Raw genomic sequence first — 22727 nt, forward strand, 5'->3', positions numbered from 1 at the left:
GAGGAATGCCGCGTGTCGAAATGTGACAAGAGAGTCATCGTGACGGATCTTGGAGGCCGAGGAAAGACTAACCAGGCGAGCAGTAAGTCCTCGGTAAATTCGAGAAAAAATATGTCCGTAATCCATCGAGTAAGGGATTCTGTGGTCCCACAAATCGACATGGCGGAGCCAAGTTAAATGTCAGCAACCACCAAGTACCTCGTTGATCTTGTTGTTCGCAAGCGAGACACCTCCATTCTTGGGTTCTGGCGGAGCTTCCTCCTTCATGCATGCATTTTCCAAGATATTGGTCCACTTCCCACTCGTGCCTGCATGGCTGTGCTTGAGATGCTGGCGGAAATGGTCTGCACGGAAGAACTTCTTCGCATTGTTGCATTCGCCGAACTTGTGTACGACGGTGAGATGCTCGAATCGGCGGTCCCAGTCTGGTTGGGGATGATTGGGAAACTCCTCGCCGCAGTAGCCGCAGGTGTCATGTGACGGACCGGCCCCGGTCTGTCCGGAAGTGGACGAGGGATGGAATGCTGCTTGGTAACTCGACAGAGCAGCACATGACCACGAATGCCGTCGCAAGTGGAGCGAGTTTTGATGGCGTTCGGCTTCGTTCTTGTTCTTGAACCTATTGTTACAGTAAAGGCATGAATATTGCTTCTCCATCTCATGCGAACTGTCCATCATTTTCAGGTTAGACATTTCCCATACCAGATTCAGAAAAGGATAGCAGCTTACCGGAGCTCCTCGGGGCTATCGAATTTCTTCGGCTTCTTAGGACAGCAATCGCAAATGTACAATCCGCCAAGCTTGGGTCCTGTAGGCTTCGGTGCAGGATGATTCGTCTGCAAAGACATTTTGCGCGCAGTTTCGACACTCGAAGGTTCAATAATGCTAGGTCCCTGGATGACTCGTGCGACTGGTGGTGCAACCATGTGAGCGGGTGAAGTCGGATTCATGATAGACTTGTCGTGAAAGGTATCAAGGTCAGACTTGGGTGAAAGCCCTCCGGGAGAACGATCATAGCTGGTCATGCTACTGCCTCCCACAGATAGTCCCGCCGACGAGTAAGATCCGGTAGTCCGTATGCTCAACGATGAGGCCGCCGAATGGCTCCCGTGACCGGCAACATAACCAGAAGTGACGGTCAAATTGTTCGTGTACGGTTGACCACTAGTTCTTCGTTGAGTGAGATCCCCGTTGCTGGTGATGATATGAAGTCGATTTCGATCGTCACCCATCGGCTCACGAGGAGGAGATGATGCTCTTCTTTTCAACCCCGAAGATTTCGAAGCATCCGAATACGGCGGTGTGGCTTCCCGAAGATAAACCATGCGGGACGGGAGCGATTCGTCCGTGGAGAAATCGCCTTCGATATCCGAAAAGACGCCATGATCGTAGCTACCTCGGTGTGAGCGGCTGGGAAGACTGATCGTCTCATCGTATGAAGGTGTTGTTCCACCGCGACGGCGGTATACCTCCCGCAGATACCCTGAATGGTCAAGATCGACGGCAGATGACGGAGCGCTACTCTCGACACTGGGGCTGCGGCCCCCAATGTAATCCCTCCACCCAACCTTAGTACCAGGCGAGACCCCCCCTGATTGATAGCTTCCAGGCCCAGGCCATCTTACGTCGAGAGCCGAACTGTCCGAGCCTCCAGGCGAAGGGATGCCGCCAAAATTTCGTGTAGGAATGGTGAGTGTTGAAAGGGTGGCTCTAGGTTCGCTTCCACCGCTGATAGACTGGCGCGGGGAGAGTGGCTTTCCGATTTTCGACAGCAGGTGCTGATCGTACGCATCTGATGAATCTTTCACACTTCTCCGCGAAAAGTCTCGCTCTCCTTTCAAGATTGGACTTGGGCTTTTGATAGAGATCGCATTCCGGAAGCCCTCGTCCATGGGCGGTGGGGGTTCAATCCGAATGTGCGCTTCAGGGCTCCTGGATAGTGGGAACCCACTTTGCCGGCCGTCTAAGTCGTCGAGAGCCATGCGATCACTTAGCGACACTGCTTCAGGCCGGCGGTGACCACCGAACAGGCTCGAGCTAGGATTAATGGGGGCGAGTTTTGTCGTTCCTCGGGAATTCGCGTGCAACCAGCCAGCGTCGTAGCCGTCTTCGAGATCACTAATTCGGGGCGGCGGTGGTAGTGGCGGAGGGGCGAAATTCGGAGTCAGATTGTTGCGAATAGGCATAGGCCCGTGGGATGGATAGGAGTTTCCAAACATCGTTCCTAGTGGCTGTGCAGGCAGGTTTGAAGTTTGAGGCTCACTATCCTTGTTAAAGTCGTATATGTTAATCGAAGGAAGCGAGATTCGCGGCAAGTCCATCGTACACCAACAACCACAAACAGCTGCTCATCGGCAAGCCCGAAAAGATCAAGCTGAGGTAGAGCTGAAGCGTGCCAGTGAGACTCGCAGTTTTGAGGCTGGACAGAAGTGGCGATGTTCCGATGTGCGCCCGTTACGGCCGCTATAAAAGTGGCTGGCTAAACGTACTTCCGACACTAGACAAAAGCAACTATGCCAAATGCTAGATAGCAGCTGCAAAACGACCAACGAACAGCTTGGTTTAATTTAAACGGCGAGTCGGTAGCGATACCGCAGTCGCAAGATTGGAAAGTTGTCTTCGGGTGCTTGACAAGTCAGGTGGATATGACCTCATATATCTATGGCAGGAGGCAAGTCGGCCTTACCTCGATCAAGAGGTACCTGAATGACTTCCGAGGTCGAAAGAGGGGAAGAGTTAAAAGTCCTTGATACCGATGGGGTTCTTTCGCAGTTGCGCATTACTCCGGAGAAGCGGTTGAGTGCCATCAAATCGCCAGCAGCGGCAACTTATCGACGGAAGACGGCGCAGACACAGCCGAGCATACTGAGAAGCTTTAATCAAGTAGTGCGATTAGATGTGGAATTCTGGAGTTTCCAGGGACGAGAAGAAGAAACCGAGAATCGATCGACCATGCGAGATCCTCGAGGGTTCAGAGGATGTTAGTTCTTTTCGAATTACTCTGGCATAGATCCAAGCCTGTTCGACCAGAAGACGGAGTGACCAGAGGTTCGGAAAAGAGCAAGCAGTAGAACGCGTGAGAGAAGTAGGAGCTGTAAATGAATGGAGAAGGGAGGCAAAAAGACTCAGGAAAGGAGAATCGAATGTCACATGCAGCTACTTTCCGTAACGAGAAGCGAAGAGAGACCCAGGTCAAGGGCGGGTGGAGGCGCAATGCGGGTGAAGGTCAAGGTTGAAACTAATGTAGAGAAGAGGAAAAGAGGAAGACACCAAGTTTGGGTACTGCACGGCAGTTATGCGCGGAGAAGGGAAAAGGATAGGAGCTGTAATAAGGTAGTAACTGTAGGTGTTGGTGAAGAGTGCGAGTAGTTAAGTTGAGGCGAGTTTGGAGGTGGAAGAGAGAGAAATGAATAATGAATGGGTGGTGCAAACCCCAGTCTTATTGGTGGTCCCTACAAGGCTCAAGGGCTCGTGGGAGGGAGTCCAAAACCACTGACTGTCTGTCAGACCCAAGGTTAAATCCAAACCAGATTCCCTGGTTTTCCCGGTTGGTCTCACAGTCGTTTTGTTTTTTTTGTTTTCCCCTTCCTTTTGTGTAAGCGCCCAGTTGTTGGTGGTGGTGGTGGTGGCGGCGGTAGGATGGACGAGGAGGAAAGGAGCTTGTCACAGAGGGAGAGGCAGAGACAGAGAGAGAGAGAGACAGAGACAGAAGAATGATGATGATGAATGGGGTGGATGAATTGATTTGAATGACTGAATGAATGAATGGATGAAATGAAACGAAACGAAATGAAATGAAATGAGAATTGATCAGGAAAGGACAGAAAACCCAGATGAAGGTATTGGTTCCCCCAGCACTGATACCAAACCTTGTATTTGAATATCCGTTTCACCCTATAGTCTGGGCCGGGTGGACACCTTCCAGACTTCACTCAACCCACAATGTCACAGCAATATTAAGGAATGGATGAGATAGATAGAATTGATGAGAACACTATTGCAGAGTGAACAGTTCTGTTTGTCGTTGTTGTCAATGTATCTGGTTGTCTGCAGCAGCAAAATCTACTTGACATACATTTCCAGATCGCAGGTCAGATCAGATACCAGCAATACTCGGGCGGTACTACCAAAATTAAAATACGCGTTCCCATACTTCCGGGGGCATAGTTGCACTTACAGGCATACAGTACCTAGGTACAGATTACACATACCTGACTGACTGAAGGGCCTCCGAGCTGTGTGCCTTCGCGCAAGGCAATCGACAGCTCGATCAATCATCAGTTCATTGATTGTCTGTCACCGACAAATGCGATCGTATCAATGACCATGATACGAATCTGAGTTAGACCCAGGACCACACACCGTTTGGCAGAAGGGGCCGACCGACTGGTAGGTAACTTATGGATCAGCTGGAGCTTTAGTCGACACTTAATCTCACAAGTGTCAATTAGCATCAGCTCACTAGATCCATGATTGTACTCCGGAGTACTCGATCATTTTCAACCACACATGCCTAGATACACCCACGAACCTAGGTACCGTACAGTCTGAGAGGCAAAAAGTCATGCATGTCGTCAGCGGTGTTTCTTCCGGTTCTTTTCCTGGCCAGGGAAAGTCTAATCCGCCTTATGGGAGTGTATGTATAATCGGTGTGTTCGGTATATTCGGTTACGACGTGCTGCGTACCTGTCTCTACTCTTTGATTTCTCTGCCCTCTACTCCGTATGCAGCCCTGGCATTGGCTCACAGCAAAAGTCCATACAAATCCAAGAAAAAGGGGGCCCAGGGGTTGAGATTATGGTGGAGGTAGGTTGGTTTCATTCGTTCGGGATTGGCTCTATTCTCTTCTCGTCTCGTCTCGTCGCGTCTCGATTGACTGACTGAGTGACGTTTATGAAAATCGTAGTGTCAAAATGTCTTTGTTATCGAAAGCCCCCCCAGGCGATAAGGCTCTTGGGATCCTACATTGACGAACGACTCCACGTGTTTGAATCCCAGCTTTCTCCATCCACAATACCGAGAAAATGGCCGTTAAGCCTTTGGAGAAATCGACTATACTACGGCATTCTGCCTTGAGAAGATCATTCAGAACCAGGCAGCATGGGTCCAAGCGAGTCAAGCGTGGAGCTTGCTTGACCTTCACAGCTCGAGGACTGATTCTGGATCCCCGAGCGGTGAAGGGCATTGACTAACCGGATTGGTGGTGACAGTGCAAGGACAATTGGAACTGGGGATGGAATGAGGCAGTGCTGGCGGGCTGGCGGGCTCGGACTTAGTCTCCTCGAATCCCAGCTTGCTTCTCTGGTTTGGACAAACTCCATCCATCCATCCACATCCCATATCCAGTCTTGCCGCTGCGGAGCGTCGTCAAAACAGTCGAGGTACCGGATAGAGCCGCCCAGGGTGGGAATTGGTTGAACTCAAGTCAAGGTTTTTTACGTATGCTGTTCGGTGGACTTTCCCACACTTTCTCACTTGGTGAACTTGTGAGAATATAATAATTCCTGAAGTAAGGTCGATTTTTACCCTCATGTAGTGATAAGTAGGTTAGGTTGGATCTGGATATGTATCGTTTCGCATCGCCGCATGAGGAAGCTCGACTGGCTGCTGCAACCCACCAGAAGGAAGTACTGCGGGTCAGGGCCTCTCTCCTGGGAATCCCAACGGTGCGAAGGTGCGAGAGAGTTAGACTACTCTCCGTAGTACTCGAGTACTCGAGTGAGTAGCACTGTGCCTTTCTTTTCACGAGTATGAGTACTCCGTACATCCCAATCATCAGTCCTCCGCTACAATACCAGAGCCAGACCATGGAGATCACCTTGCCCGCATTCCCACCCATACAGACCTAAAATCTGCAAAATAACCGATCCCAATACCCGTCACGTTTTTTTTTTTTTTTTTTCTTTTTGCTGCACCCTACCCCTCGCAATAACGCTAAGCGTCATCCCAAAACCTTTCTCGGATTTTTATAATCTACATGACGACCTTACCAGGCTTACCTACTACGTACCTAGACTCCTAGACTGCTCTGAGCGAAAGTCGGGTACCGAATGCACCGGATGTACTATGGACTCCATGCTCCACCGTGCGTTGTGCGGACGCAGCAACAACAATTGTAAGTGGCCCTATTGGGCGTGCTCCACCCCCTAAAAGGGTCTAGCGCGCCCCATTATATGCTTTAGATACATGCACTGCCACAGTGCTGTCATTTGGCACTCCCCCCCCGTTGCACACCTTTTTTTTGCCATCCGAGGTTCTTCCCCTGCTCTGGAAGAATGATTATGAGCAGAGAGGGAGAGAGAGGTCTTTGGTTTGGAAGATTGGGGTTTACCCAGAATGGAGAGGGAAAGAACCAAAAGCCCAATGCCTAAGTCCTGAGGAGGGAATTGATCTGGAAGCAGAGGGTCAAACAATGGGATGATCAATCGCGAAAGTCCTCAAGCAAGCAATGAAGGTATGGAGGGCTTCGGGAGGCGAAAGAAAAATAGAGAAGAAAAAAGAAAAAAAAGAAAAAACCGCAATACACAAAACACGAAAACCCCTCCTGCCGGAGCGTCTGATCTTGTTTTGCTCAACTTGTGGTGGACCTTCTGACTGCCTCTTATTGCTACCCCCCTGATTTCCCCTCTTGCAAACATAATGTAGTTGGTCGGTGCTCGCTCGTGTCGTGTCTATAGTCATTATTGCCCGCCTCACATCGGATCGGATATAAAAAGCGATGGGCAAAGCTTTTGAGGGCTGAACGGGGGACACACAAATTTGGAATGACAAGGCAACTCACATAGTACGACACATGACTTATGAGTATGCTCCTTACTAGGGATACACCTACTCATGGACTGCCATGGAAGAGGGGTATTGGCCTGAACTTGCGTTGTTTTCCGATATCGAAAATTCGAACAATGAGGCTGCGCTTCAATACCAGCCCACTACCTGATCATCTTGGGAAAGAGGTCTTACGCGCCGCGTCAATCAACAGGTCGTAGTTACGCAGTGGCAGATTAGACAGGGCGGGCTGGTTCGATCACACAGTGGCCCGCTTTGTGTTAGTGAGAGACAACGAGGGAGATCACATCCAAAGTGTACCCGTAGAAGAGGGTTTTGCCATCAGAGTTGCGGAAACAGGATCTTCGGAACCTGGCGCATCATTGGCCATCCGCGAGGACAGCCAAAAGAATAAACGGACGGATGACCTGGCACATCACCAGTACAGTCTGCGATCCTTGTTCAGTTAGCTGAACGTTTCACCCTTACCAATATCATTCTATGCCCCGTGTCTATATATAGGCGACCGGACCTCGTCAGCAAGTCATCTGGTCAGCTTATATGGAAGTCGTGCACGGACGGAGAGACCTGCTTCTCCATACTGACAGGCCCAGGAGGAGATTGGACAGGAAGACCACGACAAGGCCGGGGTGGGACACAAAACCCACGACCTGATCATGGCCATGTGTGTAGGCCAGAAGAAGTAAATAATATAAGGTTTTAGATTGAAAGGGTAAACCCCGAGCTGAAAAGAACAAACAAAAAAAAGCGCCGTCAGCCTTAAGCCTTAAGGGGCTGCAGACTACTGCTAAATCCAGTCGTGCACAGGCCTGGGTGCTCAATCAGGGAGTGCCATGTATCAAAGGGCAGGCTTTATTTCCGTCCTTTGCGTAGGGCAATACAACAACGGAAGGATGTTAAGAGCGTCGAATCTCGGTCAAGCAGAACTGAGACGTTACACAATGCGGGTAGTTACGCCATCCTCAATCAGCGGGTTGGATTATAGTCAAGAAAAAGTAGAAAGGCAATACGCATGTGCATGATACTAGCCATAGTTGGTTGATCTCTCGTCTCGGAGGAAAGAAAAAGCGCTAGTAGTACGGAGTGATGCTCTGCATGAAGAACAAACACTAGATTCCCACGTAGCGTGCTGCAACTGCTGCCGTTTGATGCTGCATATTTAGTCGCTTTCAATCAGATCATGAGGCCCAGAAGGCGCGTGTGGATCATTTAGCTGGTTTGGTTACACGAGAATCGTCGATAATAGCGATGCAGCCTTAGCAGTAAGCCGACCTAAGGCAGTATTGCACGTCCAAGATCCTGCTATATGCTGGGTAACGTACATAGGATGACATCGCCTTGATTGGCTGGGATCGTTAAGCGACATCAAGCATTATTTACCTCGGAATAGTGGCCTGGAGGTGCAGAGACCAAGAAGCCTGGCTCCCTCTTGGCCCTGTCAAGATGATCAATCTCCAAGACTTGGATGATGCTTGGGTGGGAAAACGAAGTTGTCCCAGGATGTTTAGCTTCGCTTGGAACAAGGGAACCCAATCTTTCATGCCTGCCTCTTGCATGTCCATGCTGAATTGACATGTCCCGGTGTCCCTCATGATTGGCATCATGACCTCCCACCTCCGAAGGACGAAGAACATATTCACTGATTCCAATTCCTGCTTTGGAGGCCTTGGCGGTGGTTTGCGGGCCAATCGTTCTTACGAGTGATTCACGATGACAGAGATAGCGGGATGGCCTCTGCAAGCCATGAGTGGATTGGCTGATACGATGATGCCGATGATGCATCTGATATGCTGAGGGAGAGGGTCTCGAGCGAGTTCGACATTTTCTTGTTGGGTTTCTGGGAGTACTACGGAGTATCTCCTTCATATATCAATCAATAATGCCTTGAGTGCTGCTGTCGAAAGTTGGGACTGTAGCCCGGCCTTGGCATTGCCGCCGACCATGCTCGCACTGCGGCGGATATGGAAGGGTTTCCCCGGCGCAGGGATGGGTAGGCTGAACCAGGATTTCTGTACATTGTCACACATAGTGAGAAGAGGGAGCTGAGAGAGAGAGAGAGAGAGAGAGATTGGAATGATATTCAAATTGATAGGAGGAGACGGTGGGTTGTGTAAATTGTGTAAATTATCCGCGGCGATGGCCAGATCAGGATCAAGGATCATATCCAGAAGTTCTTGGCTTCCATGGAGTGGATTGGAAAGTGGACCGACCGGCATTGGTGGGGACAGGCGAGGGTTGGTTCGTGCCTCAGGTTCAATTCCCCGTCGCTCCCCCCCGGCTACCCTTGCCCTTGCCCTATACCCTAGCCTCATATGACTCTGACCGCTTTCCAGATTCAGAGATTCTGCCCTCAAGACCCCTTTCGCCCTCTCGCCGCCTGTAGCATGGCATCGACACGGCCCGACGCTTAGCATCATATCATTTTTCAGCTTCTCACTTATTGATTTGTGATAGTACTTCCTATATTAAACATTGTATAGGTAGTCTACATCTTCCTCACTATGGCTATGAACAAGATACCTGGCCACAATATCTATGTTGGGGGGTGAGTTTCCTTCTCTCAGCTATCTACTCTCATTTCCAGTTGCCTCTCTACCTTCCTTTTTCGACACGCCACTAGAGAATTAGCTTCTAGAGTCAACTCAAGGGAAAGGAACGATTATTGACCAACTCTGTAGGGTCCTCTCACTCAAGAACAATGCGGCTTTGACTCGAGCAAATATCACGCACATTGTTTCTGTGCTACGACTCCAGCAAGCAGATGAACTTCTGGCGCCTTATCAACGTCATTGCATAGAAGTTGACGATGTCGATGATGAAAACCTGCTGGAGCATTTTCCCGCCGCCGTCAAGTTCATTCAGTCGGGACTGGACAGTGGCGGCGCGGTGCTTGTGCATTGGTAAGTCATTGTGATTGCAAACCCCCACGATGAACCAATTACTACCTTCGGATACTAACTGCTCTTTAGTGCAATGGGCAAATCCCGTTCTGCAACTGTGTGCATTGCCTACATGCTTCATCAGCAGCGTAGTGCGCTGACTCCGCAATCAGCACTTGCCATCATCAGGGAGAGCCGGCCTCTCTGTGAACCCAACGATGGCTTTATGGAACAGCTTTCGCTCTACCATCAGATGGGCTGTCCCGAGGGTGTCACGAGCCATCCTCTGTATAGCAGATGGCTTTACCGCCGAGAAGTCGAAGAAAGTGTCGCCTGCGGGCGGGCACCTGAAATGAATAATGTCCTATTCGAGGACGAACAACCGCACAGGCCGCAGGAATCTACAGGTCGTACGACGGAGATCAAGTGTCGTAAATGCCGGTCGGTTATCCTTATCTTCCGTCTACTTGCCTTTGTGACTTTCTTCAAGCTATGGTTCTTGATTTCGAAACCTTACTGACTTCATATTCAGACGCAAATTGGCAACCACGCCGTTTGTTGTTCCTCATGGACCCCAGAAACCAGGCGCTTCGCTCGCGAATACCGAGTGTGCACATGTTTTCCTTCATCCATTGACCTGGATGCGTCCAAGTCTCTTTCCAGAAAGCGAGTCGGGTGATTCGGGTGCACCGCTAGGTTCGCCGTCAGCAGACGCTCCGTTATCTGGTCGTTTGACCTGTCCCAACACCTCTTGCGGCGCCAACATTGGAAAATTTGCCTGGCAGGGTATGCGATGCAGCTGCAGTGAATGGGTGGTGCCCGCCATCGGCCTGGCGAAAGCTCGAGTAGACATCTCCGAGCAAGTGAATACGATCCGGGGCCCAGCCCAGGCAGCCTTTGGCATTCGCCTGCCGCCTGGAATGAGACCTAGTCCCACTGACGAGACCAATGGGCGGGGCAACCTCTAAGCTTTCCAGCAAGAATCTACAAGGCAGCAATCAGGCTTCAATAGAACCGAATCGAGTATTGCTGACATGCCAAGGGGCCATCGCAGCCACTTGGTGGACACTTTCGACCTCGCATGGGGAGGTAGTAAGGTCGACCGAAGTTGAGTCGCAAGCAGCAAAGCCACATCGAGTTTAGTTCAAGGATGTCCGAGAGTCCCTGCGGGTGCTTGCGTGGCTAGTTGAAAGGCAGAACAAAAGACAAAGCAAACGTGGCAAGCAGACAGTCCCTTGCTGCGATTCGCGGGTTAAAAGGTGGCATTTAGGCTTTAGTCGCGGTCAAAACCGCGGGCCAGGAAAGACAAAAGGGAAGGGACATGCGCAGGTTACGCACACGCATACGATATGATAGACCTAAGTCTAGGCTCGATTGATACTGGTGCCGAAAGGTCGCGAGTTTAAAGAAGGAAAGGACCCTGGATGTCGATCCTTTAGCGGGGAGAGGGGAAGCTATGAGACAGTTGTCCTAGCGCCGAGATGACCTCACCTTCTCTAGCTTTTTATCTACCAGCCAACCACAGTTATGTATGCAATCGATGCGGCGCCTAAGCCCTTCAACCGTATTAATCTGATAACGTCCGATCATCGAGCAATCAATTGAAACCCGCGCAACGCGATGACCTCAAATCCTCCATGTAACCAAGGAGAGGAGGCATATGGTGACCGAGTCAGGGCTTGCACCCCACATCCTGCGACAAAAAACCCCACGAGGCTGTTCTCCCACTCTTCTAACCCTCATTAAGGCGAGCCCCACAAAGTCAAGGGCCCTCCACTTCCCAGCGGACAGCCACCAATGATCTGCAGCCAGTGGTCGATCGGGGAGAAACAAAGCACCAGGCAAGAGTTGTAGTACGGAGTAAGTAAGTTGGCGTTGCACAGGTTCCTGGCGCCTATGGGCTGACTAATCGACCGCAGGGAGCCCTAGTTGATGCTACATGAACTATGACTCGCTATGCTTCCACAATGAGGGAAAGAAGCGACCATGCTGTACCAAGAAGACCAGAAATTATTACATTTGGGGAGGGAAAGGGCAAGGGGAAGGGGAAGGGGGTTGGTCGGAACCATCAGGTTGAGAGTTGAGAGGGGTGAGGCCTGGTAAGGTCTAGGCTGGATCACTAGCTCCGGCACGGGGGCTGTGCAAAAGCTCTCTTACGCAACTGGGGCACGCTAGCCATGGTTGCGGGTGCCTTTTTCTTTTTTTTTCTATTTTCCTTCGAGATTTGCCAGGTTTTTTACGCGGTAACGTACGAGCTGGTATGTAAGGTATGTTACAATATATGTGTATTTTTCACTTTGCTCAACATCACCACTACCTCGACATCCCACAGCTCTTCCCTTTTTTGACGACGTAGGGCAGACCACCGCCCTACCTGGTCGACGTGTGGGTGGCAAGGGAGAAAAAAAAAACGTGGGAGACAGAATGTCCTAGAAGGTCCAGAACATTTTGTTCTTGATCCAAGTAGACTCAACTCCATCACTTTAAAGCTCTTCTACTGTGTACGGAGAATATACGTATACAGTTACTCCCGTCAAATATGTACGGAGTAAGTGTGTCTGTGCATCGGTATCCGCCTGGCTGGATCTCCAGAGTACTACTCCGTCCTCCGTACAGGAACCAGGCAGATACTTTATCCAGCCTGTGTACTCTGTACATACCTACACCAGGGTCACCGAAGCTACTAGTTGTACCGCTTGATATGCAATGCATGATCAGGACTCGAGGATCTGGTTAGTCAGTCATTCAGGAACCAACGGTTGCGGCCCTGAGCCCTCCCTCCTCTCTTTTCCTTCAACATTTCCCGCCTAGAATACGCACCGTCTTTGATATCGCATCGAGAATCCTCGTCTCCTTTTGCTATAGACAACACTAGACGCAATAGCATTTGACAGACCATGGCATACACCGTGGACACCACCGATCCTGGCGGTTTTCGAAAGGAAAGAAAGTTCGATAGTCAGAAGAGGTGGAGGATGACGTCAGCGCCCCGTTTCCTTAGCTACTGTTCCCATTTGATAGTTCAGTGTCTATACAATAATTGATGTATTGTATTAGAGTGTGACAAGAGTGAAGCAGCAGCTTTGATCCGAAAACACGGAACCATATCGAGCTTGCATGAATATCAGCACAGAAGACACCGGAAACATTGATAGCCACTGCGACTGCTGGCTAAGGTAGTGAGTCTTTGATTCCCTCAAGGTCCTTGGCGATGTACTGTACTTTGAATGGATTAAGGATCTATTCCCCATTCAGACTTGTCTGTAACGGGCCCGGACTCGGGAGCCATTGCCCGTCCGTCCACTTTAACCCTATCTTTGAAGTACCTAGCCGTACTCTAATCTGTTCTTCGCTTCTAGTGTATATGTACATGACATTGTTGATGTATAGGTGTAGAATGATGTCATCACCGAGAACAGGCAACCACAGTCATCGTTGCTGAATCTTTATCAAACCCCCCCCTCCTCTTTGACTGTGTCCCATAAAGCATAGGTTGGAAGTGAAGAAAAGATGCAGGAGAAAGCGAGCGGACTCCGCAGCACTAAACCCAACCGGCGACTAGAGCGAGGAAACTAAGCAGCACTGCCTCACAGGGAGACCCACTGCTTTGCTTGACAAAATCTCTTGGCTTTTTTTTTCTTTGCCTGCCCACTGTCATCCTGACAGACAGACAGACGGACGGACGGATATGACTTTTATCTCCGGGTTAAGTGGTCTTTGCTTCCTTTGGGGATTGGATCAAACAATCTCGTCTTACGACTTCTTGGGGCGCTATGAACGGTGGGACGGAGTCTCATCATCTCCTCTCTTACATTAGTCTCCGCAGCGTGTGTGGGCTAGGCCGTTGGTCACAGAGACGATGAGAGGGAGGGGAGAGGGGAGGGGCTCCGGGCGGATTGAATTCGTTCTCTATGCAAATATCATCACCTACCAACCCTGGATAGGGGATGATTGACGACGCTTGGTGGAAAAGGATCCGATGATTGGGAAGTCTGCACATGCGGGAGAGAATTGTTAGATTAACATGAGGGCATTTTTGCGAACGCCGTAGATTAATTGCCACTGGATGGGGTCAGTTCCCCGCTCTTTCAGTCTCTGCTACCGGGAAGTCCTGTCGCATCCATTGGATCAGAGGAGGTTGCACTCGATTGTACTGTACTTCTATCGGTGATTCGGTACTAGTAAGGTACGAGGGGATGTGTGTGACGCTGTGTGTCAGGCTGGCTGGTGGTGTGTTGGGTAGGAAATGCCGACGGGGGCACGGCGGCCGTTCCCTGCCTTATGCCTTATGCCTTATGGAAGGATGGGCTTTCTATTTCTAGAAGCCGCCTAAGGCTGAGTTGTGGCCATGTTGTCTTGTAGCTACTTCGTAGCTCGATCCAAGCTTCTTGCGACAGGTTGCGTTGTATATGCAGGCCAGATGCATCGCATGTGAGGTTAATTACCGTATCTGTCTTGACTTGTTCATGAGGCAGATCAAGAGCAAGGACCCGCTTCCCATCCTTTGCACTCGTGACAAAGAGTGATCTGGTGGTCTCGTTGGAAATCTGACTGGACGAGTTGATGGAGGAAATGAGCCCAGGGCTGTGCTATCCGCGGATTTTGTCTTGCTTCCTAACGAATGTCTTGAATGATGACCGAGACCTGCATCGAAAACTCCCTTCATGAACTGGGCAATGAACCCCTGGCCTCTGGCGCCAGGACCCTAGAGGTCTCACTTTAAGAGACGTATTCGTACGAATACGAAGCTGTCTTAGGCAATGCGCAAGAGCCCAGGCTATGCTGGCCACACATCATGATAAGACACGCAACAGTAAGCACCGCGCGGCCAGGCTCACTAGAATGAGTCGTGCGCACACTTTGTTTGTCATGAACCTTCTCAAGGAACATCAACCCAGTCCCAAGGACAGGTGCACGTTTACTCAACACAAACTCAGATACCACCGGACGGGACAGATGGAAAGAACGAGGGGTCCTGCAGCCGTTGCCGGTTGCGCCTCGCGACTTCAGCGTTGCGCACTCTGTCAATCCGCATCTGGTAGAAGTTCCTGCCCCACCATTTTGATCAGTATCAAGGCACCTGAACAGGGAACAGGGAACGAAGATCCGTACTTATGCAGAGCAAAGATCCGCGGCGAAATATCCGTACTCGGCGTTGTGGTATCCCCGGATTTTTTGATCGCATCAATCTGCAGCGCATTTCCAATCAGCCAGACTGCCCAGCCTCCCCAGTTGCCCATTATCCTTTTCCTCCATCTCACACTTTGGAGAGTCGAGATACCTACCTTGTCATCGCGCTCATTCTCTGCGGTCTTATCGTCCTTGTCCTCTCCGTCCTTGTCTTTCTCCTTCTCCTTTTCTTTATCCTTGTCTTTGTCCCCACTCTTCTTCGCTTTCCTAGCCTGCCGCTCCTCGTACTCCTTCTTCACCTTCTCGATCTCTTTGGCCATAGCATCGCGCTTCGCTTTCGCTTCAACCTCGGCTGCATCGATGATAGGGGAGCAGAAGTTTCGATCGGTGAGGTGGGAGGGGCAGATGTAGAAGAAATCCTGCGAGGGAAGTCGTTCAGTCGTTAGCACAGCGGCAAGAGACCCATGCGTGAGCTCATCAGATTATCATTGTAGACATCCGGGAATGGCTTACCTTGTTATCGGGAGTGATGAGGACCGAGGTCGAGGGTTTGTAGCAGATGTAGCATGATTTAGCAGAGGTGTCGGCTACGCGACGGAGGTGATAGGTATTTTGAAATGGCGAGGCCATTGTTCTTGTGAAAATTGGGAAAGACACAGAGCAAGAAGCGGAAGGTCTAAGGAGTTCTGCTGTTGACTGCGTCCTGGACACGCTGGGGTAGATGGAAACCCAAAAGTTGGAGCTTTGCGCGGGGAAAGGGACAAGTGAAATAGTTTGGGTGCGGAGAAAATAGTCCACTCTTGGTGATGTCATGTGACAAAGTATACAGTACATGTTGCCCTCTCGAATTCTGGAATACAGTGATCCACTGATAACTACCTGCCCAACTAACGCCAGAGCAATGCATACATAACAGTCAGGACTGACTCTAGGTCTAAGCCTTAACTTTTCAAACAAAACAATAGCCCTTTTTTGGCATATTCGACAAAGGGTAGAAAAAGGAAACGGCCAGGAAGCTCATCTTCTGAAATCAGATGAGTCAAAAACAGGAGAACCAAGTTTACCTTGGATATTCATCACAACACAGTATCTTCCATCATTGAAGACCCGCAGGTGGAAAACTGTTTGCGAAAGAAATGCTATTTTACAGACCCGCATTAACCACGCCAGCGGCCTCCTCGGCTAGCCGGAGGTCCCTAGCATCTAAGTCCATCACGGTGAAATATTTGTTGAATGCGGATAGGATGTCTTTGAGAGAGTGTTTGAGCGTCGTCAGGACTAGATCCACATCAGGAACCCGACGAGCCTGGGCCTGGGCCTCCGGATTGCTGGAAGGTGGGAAATCGACGTCCGTCCAGTGCGCGTCCAGACCGCCGTTGATGAACGGCTCTAGGGTTTGGATGGTTTCGGTGAACAGACGGATGAGGGCAGGAACATCGGCTTGGACTTTACCGTAGGAATCCTCTTCGAGACTCTTGATGGAGAGGCCAGTAATAGAGTCGATGGAGTGAACAATGGAGCATATATTGGCGTGGGGTGTGCCAAGGACGATACCGGACAAGCGACGGGCGTAAGTGTGTTGGAAATGGCGGCCGATTGGAGTGCGAAGGGCTTGTGCCATGAGAGGGTGCAGGTCTTCGGGCTTGCACGTGATCAAGGGACCGGTGAGGCGCTCGACGAGTTCCTTGTAAGTAGCAAGGAGCTTCTGCTTCTGTTCGGGACTAAGCACGGCAGATAATGCCCGGTCCAGGACATCAACAGCCTTGGCACGGGCGGTAGGAGTCCAGTCGGGGTTGTTTCCGAATGATTTGATGGTCTCATTCCAAGCCTCCTGGTGAGAAGCGGTCTTGGGGACGGGGGCGAAGATGTCAACCTCATTTGGCGCCTTTAGCGGGTCTGTGAGTCGAGGGAGAGTGCGAAGGACGAGCTCATCCTTTGGAGGGCCAGTGTCGATACCGGAAAGTGCCTTTTTCTGTTCCCTTGTCTCTTGATATTCCTTCTCATCGACATTTGGTTTGACTCGGGTCGCGACACCCTTGACCACTTCTGTGGTCGCGGCGAAAATCTGAGACCAGGCTGCCCCTTCTTCGCGGTCGATATCATTAAAGACCGCTTTGCGACGATCAGGAAACTGCTGGCTGATCAAAAGTAGTTCCCAGAATGCAAAGGCTCGAACCGTCTCCTTCTTCGCTTTGAGGCCGGTAAGCAAGCTGCCGTTGGGGTCTTTAGCATCGGCTGTCAAAGGCTGGCCGCGCTTGAGGGGCTCTTTGCTCAAAAATATGGAAAAGAAAAGGTTGGCGCTCTGCCAACAAAGCATCAGAAGCGCTCCTGAGACCATTGACCTGAAGATGATTCCCGGTGTGATTGGTGGAAGAAAGCCCGGCGGATGAGCGGCGGACCTGGGGATATCCCAGAAGAGTTTGGCAAAATACAAAGCGGTACTCCACGCATAACGACGGAGAAGAATGGAGTACGCCAGAGGGCAAGCCAAAGCAACGAACAAACTCCTCTTGAATCCGCCAACAATGGTCGGCAGGAATTCAGCCTGGATGCGTTTGGCAGTGGACTGAACTGCACCTTTGTCCTTCTCAGACCGTTTGGCGACTGGGACAGGAACTCGGTCATAATCATCGTACAGGTGAAAAAGCGACTGTATGACTGCTAGCACGAGGTGGTAGGTGTAAAGGTATATAGCCCGCTCGTTGAGACTTGCGCGTTCATGAGGTCTGGCATCACATTTTTCTTAGCTGAGGTTCCACCACGCTCAAAGTAATTCAGCCTTGGGTGAGCACATACCTGGCTCGGTTCACCCATTCCAAGTGCGCACTAAGCGGCGAAGACCATCTGTAGATCTCGTTGAACCACCAGGCTGAGAACATGTACCATCCGAAGGTCTGGAAAGCATCGAACGGAATAAGTTGCTTGAGAGTACTTATTGACGAGGCTGTCGTCCTTGCGCCAAGGTGCATCTGACCAACACGCAGGACAAAGATGACAAGGCTGCAGAGAGAGAGTAGAACTGTTCGAATTCCACATGCTCCAATTGGAAACCATGACCAGAAGACTAGGAGGATGTCGCAAGTGGTTAGCGATCGCCGTGAGTACGTTTTGCGAGCTGCTCCATCCAGCGTGGTTGTACTTACATGATGATTTCTCACCAAGGGCAAATGCAACAATGTAGCAGACTAACAGCGCCAGTGCAGAAGCATGCACAAATCTTCTGTGCAGGGCCGAGGTCAATATGCGCCGATAAGGGCGAGGCCGTGCAGCAGCCATGATGAGGGTTGGGATCTAAAGTGTGATGGGATGATCTCTAGGCAGAGAAGGATGAATCAAGTTCACCGCATGATCAGAGTAGCTGCAGAATGGGTAGCAAGTACGCCTTGGAATAATTGAAGCTCCAAGCGTATTGAATTGGAGCTCAGTCGAGGGAAAGCGGGCAGCGGGATGCGACGACAAAATGAAGCTTTTCGAACAAAGCACCAAAACACACCAGCCACATCCGTCGTATCAGGTGACCGGGCAACACATCGAGTCCGTGCGTCAGGTGATGGCGGCCTGCAAAGCCGGGTGTCCATTGCAAAACCAGGCAACAACGCCATCGGGCCCGCTTCCCCCCTGCTACCGACGTATGCCCTGCGCTGTACGGAGCCTAGACTAGTGTACTCACTACTGTACATGTGCCCGCTTGCATCAGCCCGGAGTCAGGTTGATCTCTACCACTACTAGTACTATTACTACTACTACTACTACTACCCAGTAACTTCTCAGTCCTTCCAGCTTCCAACTGTCTACCCACCCAGGGACACTTTTTCCGCCCAGTCATGTCTTTCGATCGCTTAGATTCACTAGAGTCGCAGCCTACGACTCTGCGCCGCGCAGATGATCCACACTATCGTGATGACCCTGAGTTTGACCGCTTGACCGAGAGTCTCTCCAACCGCCTCTTTACCCTCACTTCGAACATCACTCGCTTATCAGACCAGATCGCTCTTCTGGGTACGCGTCGAGACACTGAGCGCGTGCGTGAAAGGGTTCACAACCTACTGGAGCAGACTCGCTTGGGTTTCAAGGATGTAGGGGAGGGGATCAAGAAAGTAACTACGTGGGAAGACGTCAATGTATGTTGAGTTCCATCTCGCGGCCCGCGCTATCCCTGGGCTCGGTCTCCTCCAACGTGAGTGTCGCTGACATGTATCCACTAGCCGTCTCAAAAATGGACCCAGCAGAAGCTCTCTTCCGAATTTCGAGCTACATTGGAGGAATTCCAAACCGTCCAGCGTCGTGCCCTGGAGAAACAGCGAGCGTCTGCAGTGGCTGCTCGCACAGCCGTGGAAGACGGTGAGCATGCGGCCGAAGATGGCTTCCAGCAGCAGCAAGAGCAGCTTCTTGAACAACAACCTCGACTGGCGAACCAAGACGAAGTGGACTTCCAGGAGTCTCTGATCATCGAGCGGGAGGCGGAGATCCGCAATATCGAGCAGAGCGTTGGCGAACTTAACGAGCTCTTCCGCGATGTGGCTCACATCGTCCATGAGCAAGGAGGTCAGCTCGATATCATCAGTGAGAATGTTGAAAGAGTCGGAGACGACACTCGCGGTGCCAACGTTGAGCTGCGAAGCGCAAGCAGGTACCAGAAGAATGCGCGGAACAAGGCCTGCTGTCTTCTGGTCATCCTGGCCGTGATCTTGCTGATCATTGTCCTTGCCGTGGTGCTGGGTTGAGTTTCGCCGGCTCCCGCCCGCTCACTTATAGTCTGCAACATCGCTGGTTGATCCAGGGTGGGTCGCGGCGTTCCCTCTCTTTTGATGATATCCTTCCCATGTACTTTTCGTTTGTATGCGTATGTTTGCACTCATTTTGCAGGCGCTTTGTCGTCTCCACTCATGACTCTCTTAATGAATGACCGGCGTATATGGAGCAGAGGATGTTTATCTATCTACAACGTTCGTACTGTCTTTCTATGCTTGATATCATACATAGCTTCTGTTATACATGGATCGTACACTGAGATGAATTTACCCAAGAGACCCGAAACTCCTTGTGTTCGCCTGTACACGTGCACCGTAAATCAATAATGGAAACTGCGTTGGACTGCCTACAGTCCCGCGAACTTGCTAAACCGCATACGGCAGCCCTCCCAGGTGTTCATCTTAGGCCGGACGTCCAAGTAGAAGCTCAATTTGCCCGGACCAGCATTGGCGGCCAAACCAGCGCCGGTGGCCCCTCCCGATGTCTTGCCTTGGTAGAAGTCGATAACGTACTCAACTCTTTCACCACCACACCTTTCCACAACCCAATCGTGTCGGTCAAATGGTAGCTGGTAGCCCATGAGGTTGTTGATTCGCGCCCGAGGGCTCAGGAATTGAGGGTCGACGCCCAGGCCGCGGAATGAGTAGAGCTTGGGGCCTCCACATTTCTTGCTGCCGGGGTCACTGCTGGGAGCTCGACTCTCCCATTCCAGAATCTGCTGCCATGCGCGCTCGTTGACGGCGTTATGAATGGGGATAATGGACGCGACAGTGGTGGCCAGTTCAGAAGCCGATTCTGTGGAAGAAGGTGTGTTGCCCTTGCGCATCAGCGCCTCGAAGAACTGTCGCTCGGACGGATAGATCCAATTGCCAGTGTTGGGGTCGTGGCCTGTCTCAGCCTCATCGTTCGATGGCGCGCCGTGCGATGCGCTCGGGGAAGAGTATGGTGATGGCGGAGCGTTGGGTGATGCGGGAGATGACGGCTGGGATTGGGGTTCGATGGCGCGTGGGATGCTGCTTACTTCACGATCGGTGGAGAGTGGACGTTGCATCTTCGCCTTCGATTGACTGTCTTCTGAAGGCGGCATTGGGTGAGGAGGGGGGGCAGCTCCCCCGGATGCTTTGTGTTGTTGTAGCCATGCCTCGCGAGTTTTGTGATCAACAGGGCATACTCCGGCTGCCGTGGCAGGCTCGGGGGAGGGCGTACTGGCACCAGCACCCATGAGTATAAGGTAAGGTATCTATATAGTAAGATGGGATAAATGGAGATCAAGATCTGAAAGGGTCGGTGATGGGGTTTCACCGTGCTGAAAGCGTCTGGCGAATGAGAAGTATGAAGATAGAAATCAAGGACTGGAATGAACTTCGAACTAGTTCGGGAAGCGGACAACGCCGAACAGGCGGAGAAAAAATGGCCGCTCACCGCCTTGAGTCCCGGGTCATCAAAACAACCCCTCTCTTTGCCCAACTGGGAAATCCATTTATTCCCCTCCCCTCCCTCGTTGGGCTGGCCATTTCTTTCTTCACCAACATTCGTCTGCTGCTTCTACGCTGCCAACCAAACCTCCATTCAAGCAACTTGCTGAAGATCAATCATGGCTGCTTCCGCTGATAGTCCCGTCTACCGGGCCACCACGACGGCCCCCGTCAACATCGCTGTCATCAAGTATGTTGCTTCTATGCGTCCCAACCCCTATTGCGCGGTCCCTCACGAACCACATTGAGGAACCCCGGAAAATTGACAAGAACTCTGCCAGATACTGGGGCAAGCGTGATGCCGTTCTCAACTTGCCTACCAACTCCTCTCTCTCCGTCACCCTCTCCCAACGCTCATTGCGCACCCTTACCACCGCCTCCTGCTCGGCCATCTACCCCGCCCAAGACGAGCTGATCCTCAACGGCAAGCCCCAGGATATCCAGTCATCCAAGCGTACCCTTGCCTGTCTCTCCAGCCTGCGCGCTCACCGCAAGGAGGTCGAAGCTGCCGACTCCTCTCTTCCGAAGCTCTCTGCCCTCCCTCTCCGCATCGTCTCCGAGAACAACTTCCCCACCGCTGCCGGACTCGCCAGCTCGGCTGCTGGGTTCGCCGCCCTTGTCCGCGCCGTGGCCGACCTCTACCAGCTCGCACAATCTCCCCGGGACCTCAGTCGCATTGCCCGCCAGGGCTCCGGCTCCGCCTGTCGATCGCTGATGGGCGGCTACGTCGCCTGGCGCGCCGGCACCCTCGAGGATGGCAGCGACAGTCTGGCGGAGGAAGTCGCGCCCGCCGCTCACTGGCCCGAGATGCGCGCCATCGTGCTTGTCGTCAGCGCCGAGAAGAAGGATGTCCCCAGCACCGAGGGGATGCAGACGACCGTCGCGACGTCGAACCTGTTCGCTACGCGGGCGAACACCGTCGTCCCCGAGCGTATGGCGGCGATCGAGACCGCCATCCAGAACCGGGACTTCCCCGCCTTTGCCGAGATCACCATGCGGGACTCCAACGGGTTCCACGCCACTTGCCTGGACTCCTGGCCTCCGATCTTCTACATGAACGATGTCTCGCGGGCCGCTGTGCGTCTCGTCCACGACATCAACCGGGCCGTCGGCCGCACGGTCTGTGCCTACACCTTCGATGCGGGCCCGAACGCTGTTATCTACTACCTCGAGAAGGAGACCGAGCTCGTGGCTGGTACGATCAAGGCCATTCTCGGTACCAAGGCCGATGGCTGGGAAGGCCCCTTCTACGAGCCCATGAAGGATCTCAGCGCCCCCGGTGTTGCCCTGGACAAGGTGGACTCCAGGGCCGTGGAAGTGCTCGAGGACGGCGTCAGCCGCGTCATCCTTACCGGCGTCGGCGAGGGGCCCGTCAGCGTGACCGATCACCTGGTCAGCGAGAAGGGCGATGTGCTCTCTCACTAAGGCGCTCTCAAGCCAAAATTGAAGCTCCGCGGGCATCAACTTATTCACACCGCGGATTGCCTTGAGATGAAAAGATACCCAGACCGGTCCCTCCTTTGTTTGTTTCTAGTGGAGGGATTGAATTCTATATCCAGAGAGCATATATTCTCGTTTATCGTACGAAGCATATTACAACATTAATAATCATTTAACATTTGAAATTGAATGGCTCACCAACGGCCCAAAGAATCTATGCTTTTTTGTAACCTTTTCCAAATCCATAGCCAGGCAAGAAAGAAAT

The 22727-nt window shown here is 51.7% G+C and overlaps 10 protein-coding genes across 10 annotated transcripts; 4 read left to right on the top strand and 6 right to left on the bottom strand.

Annotated features, from left to right (window-relative positions):
* Positions 1 to 724: 724 nt before the first annotated feature.
* Positions 725 to 2777, bottom strand: znfA (putative C2H2 finger domain protein; the record flags this gene model as incomplete). Its single annotated transcript, XM_025587457.1, has 2 exons — positions 2687 to 2777; positions 725 to 2626 (listed from the first exon to the last, which is right to left on the bottom strand). Exon 2 carries the CDS (start codon positions 2319 to 2321, stop codon positions 726 to 728), a length of 1596 nt encoding a protein of 531 aa, XP_025438119.1. The 5' UTR covers positions 2322 to 2626; positions 2687 to 2777.
* Positions 2778 to 5305: 2528 nt separating this feature from the next.
* Positions 5306 to 5912, bottom strand: BO95DRAFT_260673 (uncharacterized protein). Its single transcript, XM_025581501.1, has one exon. The coding sequence runs from the start codon at positions 5837 to 5839 to the stop codon at positions 5426 to 5428; it is 414 nt and encodes a 137-aa protein (XP_025438120.1). The 5' UTR covers positions 5840 to 5912; the 3' UTR covers positions 5306 to 5425.
* Positions 5913 to 7948: 2036 nt separating this feature from the next.
* On the bottom strand, positions 7949 to 8883 carry BO95DRAFT_446749 (uncharacterized protein). The gene has a single exon (XM_025587458.1). It carries the CDS (start codon positions 8566 to 8568, stop codon positions 8152 to 8154), a length of 417 nt encoding a protein of 138 aa, XP_025438121.1. The 5' UTR covers positions 8569 to 8883; the 3' UTR covers positions 7949 to 8151.
* Positions 8884 to 9465: 582 nt separating this feature from the next.
* On the top strand, positions 9466 to 10633 carry dspC (dual specificity phosphatase YVH1; the record flags this gene model as incomplete). The annotated part of the gene is made up of 3 exons (XM_025583011.1): positions 9466 to 9686; positions 9756 to 10106; positions 10198 to 10633. Coding segments are annotated over 3 exons (1008 nt in total), but the record flags the coding sequence as incomplete, so codon positions are not given.
* Positions 10634 to 12836: 2203 nt separating this feature from the next.
* On the top strand, positions 12837 to 13290 carry BO95DRAFT_260731 (uncharacterized protein). Its single transcript, XM_025581502.1, has one exon. It carries the CDS (start codon positions 12877 to 12879, stop codon positions 13105 to 13107), a length of 231 nt encoding a protein of 76 aa, XP_025438123.1. The 5' UTR covers positions 12837 to 12876; the 3' UTR covers positions 13108 to 13290.
* A 1308-nt stretch (positions 13291 to 14598) lies between these two features.
* BO95DRAFT_456432 (AAA-ATPase Vps4-associated 1 family protein) lies at positions 14599 to 15425 on the bottom strand (the record flags this gene model as incomplete). Its single annotated transcript, XM_025588402.1, has 4 exons — positions 14599 to 14713; positions 14778 to 14854; positions 14951 to 15214; positions 15309 to 15425. The coding sequence occupies 4 exons, from the start codon at positions 15423 to 15425 to the stop codon at positions 14599 to 14601; spliced, it is 573 nt and encodes a 190-aa protein (XP_025438124.1).
* A 204-nt stretch (positions 15426 to 15629) lies between these two features.
* BO95DRAFT_397867 (nucleoporin NDC1) lies at positions 15630 to 18215 on the bottom strand. The gene is made up of 3 exons (XM_025583791.1): positions 17939 to 18215; positions 17592 to 17859; positions 15630 to 17521 (listed from the first exon to the last, which is right to left on the bottom strand). The coding sequence occupies exons 1-3, from the start codon at positions 18069 to 18071 to the stop codon at positions 15940 to 15942; spliced, it is 1983 nt and encodes a 660-aa protein (XP_025438125.1). The 5' UTR covers positions 18072 to 18215; the 3' UTR covers positions 15630 to 15939.
* A 244-nt stretch (positions 18216 to 18459) lies between these two features.
* On the top strand, positions 18460 to 19829 carry BO95DRAFT_446756 (SNAP receptor PEP12). The gene is made up of 2 exons (XM_025587459.1): positions 18460 to 18916; positions 19001 to 19829. The coding sequence occupies exons 1-2, from the start codon at positions 18620 to 18622 to the stop codon at positions 19517 to 19519; spliced, it is 816 nt and encodes a 271-aa protein (XP_025438126.1). The 5' UTR covers positions 18460 to 18619; the 3' UTR covers positions 19520 to 19829.
* On the bottom strand, positions 19707 to 20897 carry BO95DRAFT_260766 (cytochrome c1 heme lyase CYT2). Its single transcript, XM_025581503.1, has one exon. It carries the CDS (start codon positions 20767 to 20769, stop codon positions 19894 to 19896), a length of 876 nt encoding a protein of 291 aa, XP_025438127.1. The 5' UTR covers positions 20770 to 20897; the 3' UTR covers positions 19707 to 19893.
* Positions 20898 to 21112: 215 nt separating this feature from the next.
* Positions 21113 to 22712, top strand: mvd1 (diphosphomevalonate decarboxylase MVD1). The gene has a single exon (XM_025587460.1). The coding sequence runs from the start codon at positions 21215 to 21217 to the stop codon at positions 22445 to 22447; it is 1233 nt and encodes a 410-aa protein (XP_025438128.1). The 5' UTR covers positions 21113 to 21214; the 3' UTR covers positions 22448 to 22712.
* Positions 22713 to 22727: the final 15 nt, after the last annotated feature.

The sequence above is a fragment of the Aspergillus brunneoviolaceus genome (assembly GCF_003184695.1).
Source record: "Aspergillus brunneoviolaceus CBS 621.78 unplaced genomic scaffold BO95scaffold_76, whole genome shotgun sequence".
Lineage (NCBI taxonomy): Eukaryota > Fungi > Ascomycota > Eurotiomycetes > Eurotiales > Aspergillaceae > Aspergillus > Aspergillus brunneoviolaceus.